Source organism: Drosophila hydei, unplaced genomic scaffold (genome assembly GCF_003285905.1).
Source record: "Drosophila hydei strain 15085-1641.00,03,60 unplaced genomic scaffold, DhydRS2 tig00000211-arrow-pilon, whole genome shotgun sequence".
NCBI classification, from domain to species: Eukaryota; Metazoa; Arthropoda; class Insecta; order Diptera; family Drosophilidae; genus Drosophila; species Drosophila hydei.
The window spans coordinates 1,331,050-1,353,040 of NW_022045685.1; the positions used below are offsets into that span (position 1 = coordinate 1,331,050).

The window sequence follows — 21,991 nt, forward strand, 5'->3', positions numbered from 1 at the left end:
GTGGTGTATCACCATTAATGCACAAAAGTCTGTACATACTACCTTCGCCACTAGAAGAGGAGATTGCCCAAGCGTTGCATTGGGGCCCACTATTCCCAAAGCCTCAAAAGTAAAGTACCTTGGTATCACTCTTGACAGAAGGCTGACTTTTAAAGCGCACATAAGTCAAGTAACCTCAAAATGCAAAAGCAAGCTAAAAACCCTCGACTGGATGCTGAGAGCTTCAAGCAAGTTGTCTTACAGCAGCAAGGCCGCCATCTACAAGGCAATAGTTGTCCCAACCTTCGTATATGGTATCTCTCTATGGGGCTCCTCGGCGAAGACTACAAGGAACAAAATTCAGACCCTGCAGAATAAAGCACTACGCAGATGGACTGGAGCCAGCTGGTTTGTAAGAAACTCAGTCTTACATAGGGATTTAGCAATTCCCACAGTTGCTGAACTCATTGGGCGACACAGTTCAAGATACGCGGACAGACTTGCAGCGCATCCTAACCATCTCGCAAGCAACCTGGCTATAAACAACAATAGGCGAAGACTGAAGAGATTGCATCCTCTAGACAATATTAGAACTAATTAAGATAGTAGCTACAAGTGCAGAATAATTGGCATATCTGCCCTCCCATTAGTTAAGGTTTAGAGCTAAATGCGCTATAGAGTCTAAGACAATAAGCTGCAACAAAATAAAGAAATAAAAACGAAAAAAAAAAAAAAAAAAAAAAAAGATATCGTGCACTGCTCTTAGAAATGTTATATAAATACATTCTGTACGCTCTCAATTAGAAATGCTGAGACTCTATTGCGAATCAATTGTGGAGTGAAAGTGAATAGGATCCGGTATGCAAATTGATTTGGACGAACAAAAGGGAATCCGGATCCGGACTTTGCTTTGTTCGAGCTGTTTTTTGTGCAGCTTTCAGTGCGTTTTTCAATTAAATAAAAGCAAGAATAGAGCTAAACAATAAAAATCGTTTATTTGTTTAGAATTATTTCACAGCTGGCAATCAATGGGATAAATGCAGGCTATTCAAAGGCCCAATCAGTTGTATTTCAATTGTGTGAGTGTGTGTGTGTGTGTGCGTGTGTGTGTGCTTTGCATTTCAATTATCAAGGGACTGCCGATTCTCTAATTGCGCTTTCCCGTGACGTCACGTCAAGGCCCCGTAGAGCAGCAAGATTCATCAGACACGTATTGGGCTCATCTATTGACTTAGCCTGAGTCAAAGCTGAGAACTTGACAAATTGTCAATTCCGCGAAATAAATGCTAATGACCTAAGAACTTGACCCAAAAGAGAAGACAAAAACAGCGAATCAAGTGTCAAAGGGGCCGAAGCGGAAACGAAATCGAGCAAAGCGGAAATACTCTTTAGGACTCTTTAGAACAAATTGTCATGAGACATAAGATTCTGCGAAACAAGAACAAGACGAAAGTTAACTAAGTTTTATTCGCTTTCCAACTAACGACTCGAAAGGCGTTAGAACAAGAAAATGATGGAAATTAAGGAGCTTAAAAGTAATCCAATTAGTTTATTTGATTAAGCAACTAATTGTTATGATAGAGGAGCATTCAGATGTAGATAATGGACACAAGCTGACATAGGATAATCAAAAAGTGACCGAAGAGTGTCCTTGCCGAGGAGACCACAGGGAATTTCTTAATAATTTCTTGTTGTGCTCAGTTCAAATTTAATTGAATAAAATTAAAATGATTTAAACAAATATTAATGCCCATAGCCCTTAGGTTAGTGTATAATGCATTAAAATAAAAAATAAGAGAGAGCAAATAAAAACTACGAGCTGCTGTTGTTAATTAAGACAATTGGACAGTGAGCGAGTGGCCTGGCAGTGGCAATGGCAATGGGTTAAAAGGGTCGAGAGGTGGATTCGCCAGCTACCTTGTGGCAAAATGGACTTGGGCTGGCTGGGCACTAAGAGGCGCTATTTTAATGCACAAATTTTAATTAAGTTAACGGGCCGGAATTTATTTGCATTCACGTCACGTAATTAATCAGACAGGACAATGGAGAATGGCGAACAATGGTCGTGGCTGGGCTGCCGCAAAGCCTGGCTGGGCATCGATAAGGACAATGGGCGAGCTAAACTTACCGAGACGGCACTCCTCGCCAATCTTGGCCTGGTTGAAGCACGACTCCTTGTTATGGTATATCTCGTGGCACCACGCGCACGACAAAGCCACAATTTCCTTCGATCCAAAGAGCTTGCTCTGCACCGCCTGCAACGCGCGATAGCGCCATGATAATGATAATAATGATTATTAGCTCACATAAAGCCCATTGATGGGACTCACCTTGCCGCACTGCTTGCACTTGCCCTTCTCCAGCTTGCGGTGCACCCAGTGATGGTGGGTGGTTGTCTGCTCCCTGTACTGCCTGATGCCCACATCCCGGTATGTTGGCTTACACGCTAGTTGAGTCTTTTCATTCACAATTGGAATGCAGTTCTGATGTGCAATCAGCTGACAAGCCGAGCACTTCATGCGCTGCCCGCTCTTCTGCAAATACAGCCAGAGAAACAAATAGATTAGTGCTAGGGACAGAGACACAGAGAGAGAGAGAGAGAGAGACAGAGAGAGAGAGTGGGAGAAAGGTGTGTGCATTAGCAACGCATAAACGCAGTTTGTCTTCAGTCAATTGGCCAATTGGTTAGCTAAGCTGACAGCCAGACAACTGGACGTCCATTGGCCCATTGAGCAGCTCCTCAGTCACTTGTCTCTATTTAAACTTGTGCAATTAATTTCAACTCAAATTGTACGTCAGTCAATCTGTCACACGCAGCACGCACACAGCAGCCCGTTGCTCTTGAGTACTCTGGCGTGGCCTCGGGCGCTGCAGCTGCCACGGCAAGTGTAAGGTGTATTATTTTCAGCGGCTACAATAAAGCTCACTTCAAGCCCTAAGCTAAGAACTTGAGAATATTTTAAGCGATGCAGTTGACATTTCGAACCCGGTTCGATGTGCTTTCAAAGTTCTTGAAAGCTTTAAGGGCTCATATGTCTTAAATGTGCCTTTGAAAGCTCTTTAAAGTTTTGTGTGCTTTGAAGACTTCTGACATTGATTATCTAGCAGTTAATCTTTCTTTCCTCTCTTCGTAAATTCAGTGTCAAAATGAGTTTTTGTTCTTATAATTTTCACTTAAGCTGAAAGCTCAATTACACACAATTATATACTTGGTTGTTATTATATTCTTTCTTTGGTAGCTCTTTTTCTTGAACCTGTGAAAATGTTCTCTAATTTCAGCGTGATTCACCTGCATTTGCTCTAGATCTAATAACATTTATTAAAACCATATCGTGAATGTGCTGATAATTCAGTTTCTTGCTTTCATTTAATCAACTGCTGCTGCCAAACTTTACCTTTACATTACCTAATGACAAACTACTTGTAACTTTTGACAGCAAAAAAAAATAAATAAATAAAGAGGAAAAGAGGGGAAACCCGTTTATTTAACCCCAGCCGCAGACGCTCCATCGAGTGCGTGTTTGCAACGTAATAAAATCTAACAAAGCTATATACTATATAGACACATATATACACATATGTGTGTGTGTGTGTGTGTGTGTGTGTATTTGAAGCAAACACGCAAATAATAAATTACACGATTACATGAAGTTTCATTCTGCTTGTTGCTTTTCGCCTCTCGCTCTTTGTTCTCCATGCCGTAATTGAATTAGATGTAAGCCCCAAAAAACTCAGTCCAATATCGTAAGTCCAAATCCCCGCTGACTGTATGTGTGTGTGTGTGGTGTGGTACTTACAATACACTCCTCGTTGAGGCAGCAGAGATCGCCCGAGGCTGAGGTGGGCTTCCAGTAATGCTCGCCTTGCACCGCGTTCTCCGTCCAATCGGGCACAATGCGAATCGGTCTACGGGCATTGCTCGACGAGGCCGTGCGTCTATAATGAACAGGATTAAGAGTGGAGTTGAGAAAAGTTTTCTTTTATACATTATTTAGTTACTTAAACTATGTTTGCCCTTAACCTAAACCACGTCAATTGCAATAGCTAAAAAAATGATATTAAGAAGAGATATATATGCCAAGGATTCAAATTTATGTTCTCGTGTGTTCACGAAAATTGTAGTGCGGCTGAGCTCTGAATGGAAAATATGAAAATTCATAAATTTTTTCTATTCATTTACATGTTTTTTGTTGGCTAAACTCCTTTTGTGATATACCTACAAAATATATGAAATAATTTATTTATAAATTCCTTATGGAGCTCAACTCTTTCAAGCTGCCCTCGCTTGGCAGCGTTTGTATTCACTAGTCAGATATTTCTAGACATCTGATTCATGTGCAGATTCGTAGACTTAATTCTTGGAATACTTCTTATACGGTTTCCGTTTGGTAAGCGACGATTCGCTCGGCTTTGCGGCGCATTCTGCAACGGGACTCACCTTTTGCGCCGCCAAGCCCCCACCGAGTCAAGTTTCCTTTGACGAAAAGCCGACTTGCGCTGCATGCCAATTGATGAGCGGCGAAAGCGACGCACTGCGACCGCACCGCCGCCCGCGCCCGCTGCCCCACTGGATGCAGGCGATGCGACAATGAATTCGCCGTGCTGATTTGACGTTGACGTCAACGCAGAACAACGGCTGTTACTGCTACTGGTGCTGCTGCTGCTGCTGTTGCTGCTGCTGCTACTACTGCTGCTACTGCTGGCATTAGCCTTCTCTTCTTCTTCCTCATCTTCCGTTTGGAATTCCTCGCGCACCACATGCAGCAACCGCTCCATGCTCAGCAGCGGCGTTGACGTTGGCGTCGTCGTTGGCGTTGCGATGCTCGCAGCGCTGCTGCTGCTGCTGCTGCTGTTGCTGCTGCTGCTGCTGATGTTGTTGTTGTTGCCGTCGCTGTCACAGTTCAAATAAGATATGAACATGGCTAACCGTCGACTCACAGCTGAACCGAACCGCACCGAATTGTACTGAACTGATGCCCGCTGTGCTCGCTGCGTCTACGATCTCATTTCACTTCACTTGGATTACTCATTAGATTTGCATTTGGTTTTCTGTTTGCGCTTGGTTTTGCTTTTGGCATTGCGTAGAGTTTTGGCTGATTGCCGTTGTCTGTGGGCCACATGGTGGCATAGTTTCTCGCCTAGCTAACCTGCCTCGACAGCGACTGCGACTGCGACCGCGACCGCGACGTCGGCAGAGACTGCTCTTATCATTATGGCGCCCAGAGACTCAACTGTAATGCGAAATGAACACATATAGCGCGCCTGAGCGAGGTGAGTAATGAAAGTTGATTAGCCTGCAGAGCTTAGCGCTTGCTTTGTGCATAATCAATGTTCCATTTCAGCGTTCCGCAACTTGCTGGCAGCGTCATGTGCTGGCCTCGATGACAACACTTATGTTCCATTCTCGCACAGCTTACTGCAACAGCCAGAATCGGAACGGGCAACACGCAAAGCGTGTGGCTGGAACGCACGGAATTGGAACATTTTTATATTAGCATAAGCAATTGACTGACTAAGTACATCTAGATTTCGATTTCTCTGCAGCTTTGCCAAGTTGCAACATTTATTTTATTGTTTCAACACGTCAAAAAGTATTTGAAGACACAGCGGAAATGGCACAAGTGAAGGTTGAATGGAGAGCAGTCATTGTTTCACTATCGCAGCCGATATTGAAGACAATTGAATGTGGAAACAATGGAACACGCGCGCTCACGCAGTGAGGCGTTCCCGACTGCAACGATTCTCTATAATTTGTATTGCTTTCGAGCGTATTACAAATTCATTTGACTTGACTTGACTTCGCTTCTCCCTGCACCCTGCTCGCTGCTGCCTGCTCCCTGTTCCTTTTTATCCCTTCATTTTTCTCATTTTGTGATTGTTTCACCCGCTGCTATTCAGTGCACGAGCGAAGAGGCTTGTCTCTGCGTGCTCTGCGTGTTGTTGTATCTCTACATGTGTGTGCGTGTGCGTGCGTGTGCGTGTTTGTGCTTCTGTTTGTGTGCGTGCTTAATACATCTGTATACATTTTGTATATTGTATGCATTGTAATTAAATTCTTATCAGATTCAGATGAACAACAAAATAAAAACCAAGATGAAAATAATAATAAAAAGCAATGTGACTCGTTCTCTCTCTCTCTCTCTCTCTATCTCTATCTCTAACTCTGTCTCTCTCTGTCTCGCTCGCTCTATGAAGCCAAGTCAATTAAGTAAGTGGAGCCCTACCCTGGTAGCAGCTATTGCTGCCACTGTTGATATTGGCCAAGCAAATTGCAGGTTGTTGCTTGGATTTGCATGTCAATTGTCAGCGTTTAAGGCGTCTGAACACAACAACAACAACAACAAGGGCCGTGTCCATTGGCTGTTCCTTGTCGATTGCTCAATAAACATATACATTTGTATTCGTGCGTGTGTGTGTGTGTGCGAGTGTCCCTATGCGCCACGCTTGCTGTGCGTTGCGATTGTAGGTCCTGCTTTTGACACGCCCACTTTTCATTACTCTTCCTTCTGCTTGGCTTCGTTCGGTTTTTTTTTTGCTTTTGTTAGGTGGCAACCCTGTTTGATTTGACACTCAACCATGGCGTGCATTCTGTTTGTGTGTTGCTGCAATTGACGTGGACTTTACCCGTGACCTGCCTCACTTTCACGCCCAGCGCCCCGCCCTACCCCAGCCTACGCCCACGGCAATGGGCGCCTAAGTGCAGATTGGAATTTAATAGTTTTGATGCATTTGCCGTGTCGAGCTGATATTTTTAGCACTTGGGCATAGTTGAGCCACAAGCTTACACGGCCCGGAGACCAGCAAAGCCTCTGGGCTTACAGCCCACGCTGACGGCCCCAGCTTAAAATAGTAAATTGAAAATTGACTGAAATGCCAGTTTACATTTGTAAAGATTATTTATAAAAAGGTATTTGATTTGAAATAGCAATCAATTTTCAATTGATCAGGGAGACAAATAAGCCAAAGACGACTCCCAGCACTTGCTATTTGTGTGGCTTTCCTTATCCCACTCTCTGCCGCTCCGTCTCCCTCTCGCTCTGTCATTTATAATCAGATCAAAGGAAATATAAATACATAATCGTGTGCCACAGCAGCACAGCTAAATCGATGCGCAGCAGAGAAGCAAGCAATTGACAAACAACAAGCAAATAGCCGAGTATTTTAGCCGCTATCATTAGCCAGTGGAGCGACCAAACATGGTCTGCAACGCCATTCTGATTCAAATGCGATTAATTTGGATGTCCGCCTTTGAAGCCGGCGACGGAACGGACAAAGCGCTATATGCAAATGGGGAATACGAGTCTGAATCCGCAACTGAAACTGAAACTGAATGTGAATCTGAATGGCCATCGGTTAAGGGAATGACAGCTGTCGTCCGGCAGTCGCAATTTCTATCTGTGTCGGGGCCAGCTGATTAGACGGTGCAGAGCGTTGAGCTGAGACCGCATCGCATTCAATGCCAACTGGGCCACCTCTGCGTCTCCAACGGCCCCATCTGAGCGCTCTGACAAAATCAATAAAAGCCTTGAAAACATTTTTGTACTCTTCTCAATAAATGACACTTTGCAATTTACAAATTTGCATTTACGTTTGCGCCACGAACTAGAAATTCACTCAGCGGACACTCGGCTACTTTTGCGACATAATAAAAAATATTATTATTATCGTTTATCTCCCTCTCCCTCTCTGTCTCTCTCTCTCTCTCTCTCTCTCTCTCTCTCTGTCTGTGCGAGCAGCCAAAATGATTATGAAAAGAATTTTTCTGCGGCAATATCGCGATATCTTGCCAATAATATTATGACTTTGTTGTAAGAGTCGCATCGCCTACATATACAATATGTATTTTTATATATTCTTTTCTCTGTTCGTCGAGCTGAATGAAAAACATTTGGAATTTAGAGCGTTACAACAGCAGCAATCAAATCAATATATTGAAGTATTACCTTGTGCCTACTTTTGCCACTCTGTCACCTTTACACACAGCTCAACTTTTGGTCAACTGATTAAGCGCAGCCTGGCAGATGATTGCATGATATAGTTGAATATGCAAAGCTGTCAGATATCAGATATATATATATATATATATATATATATATATATATATATATATATATATATATATATATATACATGCAAGCATCCACTTTAGGGCGTTACAAAGCTCTTGAAAGACTTGCGACTTGCGACTTGCGAATTTGTGTATGAAAATTATAAAATATTCAACGAAATTCATTTCGCCAAGAACTTTCGCCAGAAATAAGAAGTTCGCAAATTGTATGAAACTAACTAATTTATGCTTACTGTTGCCAGCGCTTCAACAACTCTGTCTCTCTCTCCCTATCTCTGGCTCTCTTCGTCCTATGCTGTCTAATTAATAAGGTAACGTATACGCAGCGTTGAGCACGCAACAGCTTGAAGTCTATTATGGCATTGAATTCTGTGTGGCTCAATTACAGTTACTGCTATTAATAACTGGCCACAACTCTAAAGTAAACTGCCTATAGACATAAATAAACAGCCCGAGGATATACACACACACGCCCACTCACACACACACACACCCGCATACATATACATCTAATTTATTTGGCCAATGGAAAGTGAGTTCGAGCTGCGCAAAATGAAAAATTATCTGCACGTCTTCTCGTTTGTGATTGCGATTAATGGTGCCTGTGTATTCAATTGGTGGCTGTCGGGAGTGGGAGAACGTGCCAAACGACAGAGAAACCATGAGCGAGCGAGAAGGGGTAACTGGAAACTGGCAACTGGCAACTGGCAACTTGAGCTCTAAGCTTTCGTGCAAATGGCAACAACTCGAGAAAGGATTTCGAGGCTAATGAATATTAACAATGCGAGCAAGCAGATGAAGGCGGCGAAGCAGCGCTTCAAGCTGAGCTGCCACACGGCTGCTGGACGAGATTCAGCAATGCATCTGCAGTGCCAACAACAACAAAACGAACGAGGCCTGCAGATGGCACCAGGCGGCGTTTGGCTGGAGTTGAAGTAGTTCGGGTCTGCCTCAGAGCTGCAGAGCGAGGCAGACACACAACAATAAGCGAGCGCCGCTGCCAATGACATTAATATTCTTAATTGGCATTAAGCGTTTTGGCTGGAAAAGCATTTGAAAATGAAACGGGCAGCAGGACGCATCCAAGGACAAACAACGAGCAGAGAGCAGCGAGCAGCTAGCAGCGAGCAGCGAGCAGCGAGCCGCGACGCACGCAAAACGATTGCAAACATTTCAATAAGAAATACGGAAATTTGCGTTGGCGTCCAGGAGTTGGGGCTGAGACGCCTAACCAGTGGGTAGCCACTGCGAGACAGTAGGCTTTGGGGTTTAGGCAACAGGACGTCGAGCGAGTGGCGCAGATTTCAGCAAAAGTTTGCAGACAAATCGAAGAAGAAGCAGAGCAACGCTGATGAGAAACAGCTGCCAAGGCCGGTGACAAAGGCGCCGCTGGCAGGAAGCACAGGTGGCAACTGTAGCTGAGCGAGTGAGAAATGGAAACTGGCTGCTGGGGCCACTTCAGCTACGCTCTTATTTTGCATTTGAAATATTGCTGCTGCTGCTGCTGCCGTTGCTGTTGTGCCAAAAAGTTAGACCATAATTAGCAAAGCCCAAAGAAAATTTGAAAATGGGCGCAGCTGGAAGGCAAACGAGACGACAAAGAAGCAGCCCAACTGAGCTACGAATTCAGTGTGTGTGTGTGTGTGTGTGTGATCCCAAAGTAATGGCAGCCAAAAGTATATAATCGAATTGTTGATACATAAATATACCAATTCCAAAGAAGAGCAGCCAATGTATCAAAGAACAAACATATCTCTCTGCAGCTAAGTAGATATCTTGTCTGCGTATTAAGCCCAAGCTGGCAGAAAAAACTTTTGCCCAATTTATGCATGTGTATATACATATATACATACATATATACATATACATATATATATATCTGAATTATACGTCTTTCCAACCATATATATTAGCCACAAAAATACCTGCTCTAACAAACATCTATCTCTGTCTCCTTCACTCTGTTCTCTTTAGCTTCAGCTGTATTATCCTAATCAAGTGTAAGTGGCACATCAGATATCTGGCTAGAGAAGTAACACCTTCGTAGAACCTAAATGCTTGACAGCTTTAAATAGAGTCTAAGCCCTCGAGTGTTTCGGTGAAACAATTTAGTTTCGTGCAGCGATAAACCTTTGCAGAGAACAAACTAACAAGGGGAACGCTGAAAACTAATCTGGCAATTGTTGATTCAAATTTGTTTAAACTGGCTGAGCGTGTGTGTATGTGTGTGTGTGTCAGCTGAAAAGTCAACATGGAAACAGTTTTCTAATCTATTGCACAATGAATTTTTATCACAGACTGGAAAATTTATGAATGAATTTTAAGCGGCGAGCAAACAAATCAAAAGAGCAACAACAATAGCAGCCGAGGGGACAGAGAGAGAGAGAGTGAGAGAAGGAGGGGAAGAGCTTCTGACAGAGACAGAGAGAGGCAGCGGGATAGAGTTGGTAAAAGGGTTTGAGCTGGCTAATAAATAAACTGACAAAGCGCAAAAGGCATCAGGATTAGGCAAGAGCAGGACTTTCGCACTGTTTCGCTTGACACCAGTTAAAAACGTAACATTTTTGCACACACAGACACACAAACACACACACACAGGCAGCATTACGTGTGTGCATTTGTTTTTCGTTTTTGGCGCGTTTTGCAAATTTGTTGGCGACGTCGCACGAGAACAACAAAATTTTATTCTGCTTTTTGTACACTGAGCACATGACAAAAGTGTAAAGCGTCGGGCATCACAGGTCGTAGCAGAGGCATGTGTATGCAAGAAAGCTGTTCAAGTGTAACGATAGAGTATATAAGTTAGACGTATATATATACATATATATATATCATACTAAAGATGCCCTGGTTTGCTCTATGAAGAGTATTGAACTCATGTTACAAGGTTTACTGATATTTGGCTTGTCAGACACAATTTGTTTGGGCTATGGAAACGTTTAGTTTAGGGTATTTGCTAGTCGAGCAGACTCTTTACAAATGCTCTTACTTGTTTTGCTTTTGTTGTATTTGAATTTACGTTTTTCGTATTTTAATTGAAATACTTGATTTGCCTTTTGCGATTTGTTGTTGTTGTTCTGATGTCTGCGTTCGCGTTGTTCTTGTTGCTTCTGCTGCTGCTGCTGCTGCTGTCGCTGTCGCTGTCGCTGTTGCTGTTAATTTCTTTTGCTAAAAATACTTAAGTTAATTATAAGAAACAACACCAACAGCAGCAACAGCAGCAACAGCAGCGGCGGCAGCAAATCTAAAACATGTGTGTGACTTGATATTTATTTTTAACATAATTTTCAGTATTTTTATATTTTCACATTTCTATTCCTGCTTTTCTTTTGGCTTTCTAAAATTTGAATTTCTGTTTGGGGCTTTGGGCACCGGCAGGTGGAAGCGTGCCTCGTGCTGCGTGCCTCATGCCCCAGCCTCGTGGCTCGTGCTTTGTGCCTCGTGCCGCGTGCCGAATGCCTCTGGCCGCTAAACGAGCGCTCTTTTGATTAAAATGTACAATTTTATGCAGTCATAAATTGCCACTGGATATTAGTTGGCCATAAATTGCACATTTACAATATTTGGCTCGCTGGGCGTATGCGCAATATGCCGGTTGGCTGCCATGCCAGCACTCGAGATGCGAGGGGCGTGCTCGACTTGGCTGGCTGCCCTCTGATGTTTTCTTGGCGCAGCTGCCATCACAGCGGCAACAACAACAACGCCGATGCTGATGCTGGCAACAGCGAGCGCCAAAGGCAAAACCAACAAGAAAACGAAAAAAAAAACGAAGAAAAAACACAATAAATCAAACCAAATAGACGAAACGCGACGTAATTGTTGTTGCTGGTATTGCTGTTGTTGCTGCTGTTGCTGCGATCGTTTAAATGAGTGCGAAATTCTCGAAATGTCATGGCTGGCAGTTAGCCTTTTGGTTCAAGTGCCACACCCACCACCTAGCACCGCAAAACTATTGCGCCGCCAACCGCAGCAGCATTGCGCCACACACAAGCCACAAAGTGTTGCACACACTCAGCCACAGGGGCAGCAGCAAAAGGTAGACTGTAGCATGCCACACAGTGCCACACCTGAGCCAAATGCAAATTAAATCATCCCAGTTCAACTGCGAAAGCAACAGACAAATCTCCTTGAACTCTAGACCACTGAATAGTTGCTCTAGAATTGATTAAAGCGCTCGAAATTGTTTATAAGATGCTTGTTAAATATAGCTCTCCTGCATAAAAGTGCTTTGAGTCTGTCGAATTCGTGTGATTTATGCATCAAATTTGCCAATTTTCAAATCAACAACTTTTCGGTTGCAGAAATTCAAGTTGAAAACTATTTTGAGAGCTGCTTAGCAATGAGCTCAATTTAGTTAGGGTATATGTATATATATATATATATATATATATATATATTTTTTTTATAGATTTATGACAATCTTTCAATAAGTTTTAATAGTAATTTAAGAGCTCGAACTATGCTGACTTTTTATTATTTAGGAATCAACTTTAGGAAGTTTTCAAGTCGACAACTTTTTTCTTTCTCTTTTTCAACTATTGAAATGAAATTGTAATTGAAATTGAAATAGAAATTGAAGTAAACTCTTTAGGCTTCATATATGCCTATATTTAAATTGCAATTGTGATGCTTCAATATTTATTATTAAATACAAAATTATTTCACATTTGAAGAGTGAAAGTCTTGAAGAGATCACAAGGATGAGACGTGCTGAAGATTAAGTGGCTGCGGCGTTTTCGATGGAACTGTCTTAAATGTTTCAGTTTGCAGTTTGATTGAATGTGAACAATAAAATAATGAAATAATTGTATAAATTATTGCCTTCAGGCTAATCAAAGTTGAATGAACTGGGTTGGGCTGGCTGCTGATCAAAAAGGTTTCCAAGCTTAACGGAAACTACCTAACCGGCTTTGTGTTCATGCCTAATGTGGCCATATCACCAGGAATGAATCGCTTCGTAGAGCTCTTTATAGCACTTTACAACACTGCGTGCGTTTGTTTACATGTCTCAGAGGCAGTCGAATCATCTGCTTATTTTTAGTGTGCGTGTGTTGCTGAGGTGTGTGTGTGTTCATTTGTGTTTTTCTTTTGTTTTCAAGTTCATCGATTAATTAAATTAAACATTGCCCCGGCAAGGCGAGTCAATTGACCGAATGTTCTGTGAAATATCAAATGTTGAAATTTTGTCAATTAAGCAGCACAGCAAGCGGCACGCCCACCGGCCAGCGCCCACTGCCCCTCGACATTTTGTGTTTTTTGTTGTTTTGATTTGACATTTTTCACTTTAGCGGATTAAAAGAGCAACAACAACAACAAATACAAAGAGTTGATAACAAAATTGCATGCAATTTGTGTTTTTTGCTGCTTTATCTAAATTATCCGCTGCTCGCAGATCCTCTGCTTGAGCCCAGTCACAGTCGCAGTCACTGCACAACAACAAAAACAAAACACACACATATATATGTATATATGTATCTATATATATTATAAAGATAAAGAAAATAACGCATAATTATTCCAATCAGCGCACACACTTAATAACTTAATAGATTTGCCACTTTGGTCTATCCATAATATATATATATATTCGTTAGAACTTTTGATATTTCTTTTGTTATGCTCGCGAGCCGGCGCGTGCCTTCTCCGTGCATTCGTGCGTGCGTGCGTGCGTGAGCTAATTCGTTTCGCTGCGCTGCGACTCTTTACGGTTCACGTTCACGTTCTTTTTGCTGGCTGGCGGCGTCCAACCACACACGGCAACTGAGGCAGCGATCGGCCGTCGAGCAGCGGCAGACGCGGCAGCAGCCAGCAGCAGCGGCCGGCAGTCAGCGTCGGCGCCGCCGTCACCGTCCGCCGTTGGTATCAGCGCTGCCGTTGACGTCGACGCCAGCGTCAACAGATCGCCAAGCTGTGCGCTTTGTCACCTCTGTCTTGTGGTGAGTTTTGTGTGACGTTTTCTAGTGGCTGCCGTGTGCGTACGTCTGTCTTCTCTCTGCTCGTGTTCGTGCGGGTGAGTGGGTGGTTGGGGGTCTTTGTGAGTTTGGTGGGATCTCTTGCGCCTGCTGCTTTCATTTTTCCATGGTGACATTTTTAGCTCTGCTACTTGCGCGCTGCGCTGCGCTGCTTTTGTCTCGCTTTGATTGTTCGCTGGCATTTTTCGCTTTTGTGCCTTCAATTTGCATTTCAATTTTGTTGCCTTTGTTGTTGGCGTTTGTCCCCGCCTTCGCCACCGCCAGCGCCACGGCGTGTACACACACGACTGACGGACTGACGATTGACGATTGTTGATGACGTAGTTCCCAGACAAGTGAAGGCATGCGCAGCCCCTAGACTGCCCAACTAACTGATGCCCTGTAGCAAGCACCGAAATACTTATAGCTCATGAGCACTTAATGTCAATACTACTCACACAAATACCCAGCAAAGGAGGCACCAATGCATAGATCAAATTTAGTCTCTGTTGAATGCCCCAAGCTTCTAATCTACAATTTGCAATACGTGAAGGAGAACGCAATACTCCCTGTTAGAGGGTTAATGAGCCTAGGGTATGGAATAGCAAAAAACAGAAATCGGCTTGTTGTTTTAGCTGGCTCTTGTTGCGCTGGTTATTTGCGGTGTGCGTCAGCAATCCGGAACTGGAACTCCAGCCGCAGCAATGCCCTGCCCCGCGCCGCCTGGCCCTGGCCACGGCCAGCAGCATCGACAGCATTACGATAGACATTTTTATGGTCTAGCCGAAAAATTGAGTGGCCATCAGCAGTCTATTAGAGTGCAGCGATATGCTGCACACAGACATGAACGCACGCGCGATGAAATCTTGGAAAATATCAGATAGGCGACGTCACAGGCCGATCAAGGATTTCCAAATCAAACGTGTATAACTTTTCGAATTCATGCCAATCATTAGTTCCACAAATTCGATGATGGATCAAACGTATTGAAGCCATCCAATCAACATTATGGATCATTGCTCACTCAAGTGAAATATACGAAAATTTGATTTAAATGCGAATGTTATGGGAATATAATTTATAGTCGAATCACATGATCTCTCACAGTCAAGCGAAACCATTTGCGCGCTTATTATTAAATATTGGATCCAATGCAAAATATTTCTGAGATCGCTCAACTGAAACGAATATGTAATTATAGAAATCTATAAATATATAGATATATATCTATAACTATATATATAGACATATATATATATATATAAATGTATAAATCAATATTGTGCGTAGTTTTTTTTATGTATTTTGAGCTCTATATGGCCATACTAATGGCAACTATTTGACTGTGGCAAGGCCAATTTTATAGCATTAAAACTAGAATGTGGCAATTGGAACAGGCTTTCGAGATAATATATTTCAAATGACATGTTTTTATAGATATATATGATAATGTAAAAATTCAGTATTCATTATTACTTATTTTTAAATATTTATTACAATTTTTAGAGAACGATTAAAAGCGAAGAATAAGACTTGCAGCTAGTCTTATTCTTCGCTTTAAATCGTTCTCTAAAAATTGTAATAAATATTTCAAAATATTACCTGAGCCCCTTTAGGAGCGAGATCTAGTCTAATTATATATAAATATATATTGGGCGTGGTAACATAAAGATTTAGTATATATTAGAACTCAATGGTATTCATTAGGTATTTGCAAGTCTTACTCTGCGCTTCAAAGAATTTGTAAAAATATTTAAAAGTGTTTTGTGAGCCCCTTTAGTTTAGTTCAATATATATTACTGTTATATAATATGATATAAATTATTTGAATATTATTTTATTATTAGATTATCAGCTATCACGTAATCTATTCAGTCAAATCCTTTTGGCCGTGGCCTGCCGAGTTCCATCCTATTTTGTGGACTCGCTTAACACAAACTTCTCTCAACTGTTGCATTCAGTCAATTAGTTCAATTCAATTAGCCATTAAGCTGTCTACGTCTCTACATCGAAGATAGATTGTTTGATCCGAACACTAATTGCTGATTATCTATCGCTTATCTTTTTAGCTATTCACAACTGTTGCACTGAGCATTGACTGAAGATTAACAGCATTGAGCTGTGTGCAAGCTCTTGGCTGTTAATGCCGTCTTAATAGCCGGGTCAGCAGCTATAATAAGCCCGCCCACTTTTCAAATGCTCCCACAGCGCCTCTGGTATTTATGGTAATTTAGATGCCTGCAATTCCCTGCGCCTCTGGGGAGAATTTTCATAAAATTATTTTCGCCATTGTCATAAAAGTGAAGTTAACTTTGTGTTTGCTGTTTGCTGTTTGCTGTTGTTGTTGTTTTTGTTGCTGCTGTTGTTATTATTATTGTTATCGTTGTGGCTGCCCTAGGGAGCCAAACAGCAAAAAAAAAACGCAGCCGCAATGATGGCCGTCGAAATCGCATGAATGAGCCGCATTTAGCCACCGAAAAGAGGGAAGCGAAGCCAAAAAAAGAAAATAAACTAAATGGTTGGTCCACTGACTGGCTGCCTGGTTGGCTGAATGGCTGCAATGCTGACATGCGCCGCATGATTGAATGATTTTATAATATTTTCCATTTTATTGAGCAAAAGGTCAAAAAATTAAACATATCATTGTCCAGTTAATGGCTGGAGGGGCCAACCACCCAACCACCCAACCATCCACCCATCCACCCACACACACGCACACAGTACAATACTAAAGGCTGGGTGGTGCAGATAGACAATAACATGTCACGCTTGGGCATCGTAAATCAAAAATCAACTTTATGATGGCCATTGGCATCCGCTTGGGGGCGCAAGCCAAATGCCCAGCCGGCCAGCTTGCTAATAGACCCAACAGCAAGTAAATCAAGATTACAAAAAAGAAAATATTTATATAGAAGTCCGCTCATAAATGAACATCCTACCCAATATGTTCGTGCACCACGCAACCACATGAATCGGAAATTAAAAAGGAAATCTCTCGTGTGTAAATACAATACCGACTACTATGTCCCTCTTCTTCTTCTTCATCTTCTCCTTTGTACGGCCTGGCTTAGGGCCAACAGCTCACAATACTTATCTGTGCAAATTGACCGTGGTTTTGTTCTCTTTTGCTGGCTATAGGCAATATAAATTCAGTTGACCATAATATTTACGTACCTGCAATGGAGATAAAAGGGAAATCTTAGTAAATTGGAAGAAGCCTTAGAATGTCTACAAAGTCAATAACTTAACATAAAAATCAAATGTGTAAACAAAAGCACACAAAGAACAACAGCAAACAGTTAGTAGTAAGCCTTAAGCTTTAAGTGAGCTTTAAGCAGCTCACCCATGAGCTTGGAAACTCATGATTTGTACAGTTTAATCTTTAGGCTTCGTGTCTGAGCCAAAACAAAAGTCCAACTCGAGTGCTTTGAATTTAAAACTTAACCTCAGAAAACATTTTAATATGCAGCTCGGCCTACTATTAATCTCACTTAAAGCTTGAAGCTCTTTGTCCTCACTCGACGCAGCTGTGATTTGATACGATAACTACGATTCAGTCAAAAGTATGAAATCTATCTGCAGGCAAACTTTTCCAGATATGTCTGACAAACTGAGTGAGAGGGACGAGGCAAAAAAAAAAAATAAATAACTAGCCGCTTAACTTGGCTATCCATCAGAAAGTTGTGTCTTTTTCAGGCTGATTAACTTGCATGCCTGTCGCAAAACTCATAATCATCAATCTATCTAAACAAGTTTCTACAACGGCTTAACCATATTTGGCAACAGCGGCTGCCACGCCCCCAAGCTCAGCGTTTCGCCCGCTTACAAATTGCCCACAATTGGCTACACTCGAGCGACACTCAGCGTGAAGCGGTTGCCGTCCGCACTGTCCGAGCTGTCCGGACTAGCTGGCCATGCGGGCATATACGGGTCGTATACAGTATCTGTCCGTCCGCCTGTTCGTTTAGCTGTCATTTTGGGCAACAGGACACTTTGTTTGAATGTTATTTATGAGCTACTTTTGTTGTAATTCAAGGAAATCGCTTGGCTGAGCCGCTTTTTCAACAACAGCCGCCATAATTTATACATGCGTCAGCCGAAACACCCTGTGTGCCTCGTGCTTTGACTGCGACTCGATTCCGTTGCGGCCAGCACAGCCGGCAGTCCAGTCAATGACCGCGCGCCGCCTGTGAATTATGAAATGCGGCTCTAACTTTGCGCTTTCCAGTTAGCCGAACCTCTTTTTCTAATTAGGCTTAAAGCCGCAAGACTTGCCCCACCCGGCCGCTGGCATCACATGTCCCTCCACTGGGTAAGCACGTGTCGAGCATGATGATAATGCTAATGTGGCTCAGCTTAGCTCAGCGACTATATCGGTTGCAGTGCCGATTAGCCAGGCCATATTATTAATAATTGAAGTGCTGTTATCTAAATATCGATATTTATTGATCAGTAATCTTAGTTCTAATCATAAAAAAAAAAACATAAATTGCTAAGCCTGCAGCTGTCGATGATTGCTCACAAAACATCTCTTATATCTCAATTAGTTTGCCTTGCTGCAAGCAATTTGTTATTTATTTATCGATATATCGATAGCTAACTGAAGCAAACAGAAGGAAACAGAAGACAACACGAAAACATAAGAAACAAACAATGTGTGCAGGTTAAGAGAGCGCCTTACCCATCCGCATAGAGGCCAGCGGCTGCTCCACTGCCACCGCCGCCGCTGCCTGTCATGGCGAGAGCCTTGTAGCGCGCCTGCTCGTCGGTGGGCAGGACAATGTCCACGGAACGGGATCGTGTTGCATTGATGTTCGGTACGGTTAGGAAGCAGCCATCATCGGAGGGCTGCAGCTCCTCGGTCTTGCCGCCCGACGACAGCTTCGTGAAGCATGAGTCCACCGAGGCGGCACGGTCTCGCTTCAGATCCGGCACAGTTAGATAAATGTCCCGCACCACGAACCCGGCATGATGTGCTGACGCGGCAGCATTGGCCGCAGCTGCTGCATTGGCGGCCGTTGGCGAGCCGCAAGTGGCCATCGTGGAGGCCTCATCAAGTGAGTCTGCCGTGTCCACTGATGACTTGGTGTTGTCCACCTCCTCGTGCGACACATTCTCCAGCGAGTTGCCAGTGGGCTCTACAAAGATGGCTTCCTGCCGCGAAATGGAGCGACGTCTTGCCCGGCCCGGTGGCACGCCCATCGCGACACCGGCTTCGTCAACATCGGCGCTGATGCAAATGCTGCTTGCGTTGATGGTGGTGCCGCCGCTGTTGCCAACAGCGGGCAGGGTCAGTGCCGCAGCTGCTGCGGCTGCTGTTGCGCTCAGCTGCATATGTCCGGTGGCCGATGGCGGCAGCTCCAGCAGCGGGCTAGAGCGCACCACGGACGCTGATGCAGGCGTGGGCGTGGCCAACGGCGAGACCGGCGGCGAGCTGGGGTCAATGGGAAACGCATAGGTCGGAAATGGTGGATAATCGCCGTTGGTCGGCGACAGCGTAAAGGTGATGCCACAGGGCGTGGTTGGCTGCGGCGGCAGCAGCGTGTTGCCGAAGTGCGGCGAGCCATGGTCAGATCCTTCCAGGCCCTCATCCTCGGAGGTTGTCACCGAGCTGCCGATCGTATGGCGACGCATTTGCCTGGGCAGACGCGCCCGTGACTCCTCAATGCTGCTGCCCATGCTCAGATTGGACATGCGGATGTCCATCTCAGCGGCCGCATCATCGTCTAGCTCTGTGCCACCGCTGGCATCCGCTTCAGCGCAAGCATCTCCATCCGCATTCACATCGGCATCCGCGTCGGCTTCTGCATCGCCCTCTGCTGGTCCGTCGGCCTCGTCGTCTTCGTCATCCTCGAGCGCCTCGGTTATGTCCTCATCATCGCTAGCCTCGGAGCTGGTGTTGCTGTAGCTGAGTGTTGTCAGCTCGCGATGGTCAATGAAGTAGCGCTGCTCGGCGCTCATCTGCTTCTCGTACTGCTCCACATAGTAGCAATGGATGCATGGCGGCGGCGTTTTGGTCGACGAGCTACGTCGCGCCTTCAAGCGGCGCGGCACCTCCAGAAAGGCGCCAGAATCGTCGCTGCCCACCGAGGCAGCTGCCGAGTCAAAGCTGTGCGAACGTTGCGCATGCGCTGCCTGCGGCACCTGCAGATAGCCGCCTTCCGATGACCGCTCCTCCGCTGACGAGGATGACTGCTGCTTCAGCAGATGAGCCGACATGCGCTGCGCCTCCAGCTGCATCTCATCAAACGAGGCAGAGCGCACCTGCGGGTAAGCAGCACGCGCAAAGACAAAGAGAGGGAGAGAGAGAGAAAGAGAGAGAGAGAGAGTATAACATAGCTGCCCCATACTTAGAGGCAAGAGACACCAACAAGTCGAGAGGGGTGTGCCGATCAAAAGCACAGAAACAAGAACAAAAGCTAAAAGGAAAACGATAAGTTATCGAACATGCAGCACTGCTATTGGCTCAGATTAGTATGCTGCAGGTTATCGATAAGCAAACGAAAAGCTTTGCAAAAGTTAAAACAAAACGCGCGATAAACGATAAATTGATTTAGAAGATTTTCGCATGCACAGAAAAATAACGATAACACAACACAAAATTATCGATCATATATGAGCAGTTATCGATCAAAGGGCTGTTGCTTATGCACTTTAACGTATCGATAAGCTGATATATTAACGATATATTATCGATAAATTATCGACAGCTAAGCTCTAGTCGTTCGATAACTTATCGATAGAAGAAACTGCTAACGACATTGTACCTGCTTGGGCACCTCGAGGCTATTCTGCATTTTCATCTCGGCGCCCGTTGGAGTTCGCGAACGCGTGAAAGTCGTGCGTAGACGTTGCATGCTGATGGTTGGTTGACTGTCAATTGTTGGTTGTTAGTTGTTGTTGGTTGTTGCTGGGCTTGAACTGCTCGCCGGTTGTTGGTCGTTGCAGTTGCTATTGCCGATCTAGTTGAAGTTGTTGCTGTTGTTGTTGTTGTTATAGTTGTTGCTGATGCTGGCAGCTGCTTGATGGACGGTCGCTGCAGCTTTTAAAGTTGTTGTAGTTGTTGCTGTTGTTGTAATTGTTGCTGTTTCAGCGTCAGCTTTTGTTGCTGCTGTTGTTTGTCTATCGGTTGCTGCAATTTTTATTTGATCTAACTGCTTAGTTATGGTTGACGTTGTTGTTGTTGCTGTTGCTATTTCTGATATCGGAATCGTTGTGCTATTGCTATTGTTGCTGTTGCTGTTGCTAATGTTGCTGTTGTTGTCGCTTTCGCTCTTGATATTCAGTTGTTGTTTGTCGTTGTTTTTGTTGCAGCGATTGTTTAGCACAGATTTAGAACAATTTTTCATCGAGATCTGATTGCTATTGTTGTTGCTGTTGGTGGTTCTGTTGCTGCTGCTGTTGATGTTGCTGCTGCTGTTGTTATAGCTCGCTAAATGCTTGGCAATTCCGATGCTAAATTCCATTTCGATGATTTGCTGCAAATTTGTTAAAGTTTTTTTTCCGTTCTTTTTTTTTTTTTTATTTGTTGTATTTCTGCTTGTTTTGTTGTTTATTGAAAGGTGTCCTTGGCGAGCGAGCGAACAAGGCTAACGCACAAAAAGTCCACGATGAGTTGAGTGTCGCTCCTCGACATCGAGCTGCTTTTGTGCCGCGAGTTGTTTTTGCTGGCGTTGCTCTTGTTGTTGCGCTTCCCTTTACTTTTAATTAATCAAAGTTTTTGCTATATATTGTAATTAACAAAAGTGCGAGGGCAACGCAGGAGCGAGAAAACGCGAGAGAAATGGAGGGAGAAAGCAAGAATTGATTACGTTAGTTTCTCATAATATAAAGTATTTAAGTTTTCATCATCATTCAGCCAATCACACTTAGCCACCGCTAGATGGCTCTACACTCACCTCAGCCCTTCATTAGCCCACTTAACACTAGCCCACAACCTGCAATTTGATACAACACACACACTGCTGCCTGTATTAGTGCCTTCAAATTCAGT

The 21,991-nt window shown here is 43.8% G+C and overlaps 2 protein-coding genes across 2 annotated transcripts in view; both read right to left on the reverse strand.

The window, feature by feature from the left end:
* Positions 1 to 21,081, reverse strand: part of LOC111603125 (eye-specific diacylglycerol kinase-like) — a 32,198-nt gene extending 11,117 nt beyond the window's left edge. The window contains 4 exon segments of the mRNA XM_023320598.2: positions 2,108 to 2,513; positions 3,777 to 3,915; positions 18,680 to 20,262; positions 20,766 to 21,081. Of these exon segments, the coding sequence (XP_023176366.2) occupies positions 2,108 to 2,513; positions 3,777 to 3,915; positions 18,680 to 20,262; positions 20,766 to 20,855 (2,218 nt within the window). The 5' untranslated portion in view covers positions 20,856 to 21,081.
* The window catches only part of LOC111603128, a 109,322-nt gene continuing 104,316 nt past the window's right edge, over positions 16,986 to 21,991 (reverse strand). Inside the window, exon 5 of the mRNA XM_023320602.2 lies at positions 16,986 to 17,172. Within this exon, the coding sequence (XP_023176370.2) occupies positions 17,148 to 17,172 (25 nt within the window). The 3' untranslated portion in view covers positions 16,986 to 17,147. The remainder of the gene's footprint in view (positions 17,173 to 21,991) is intronic.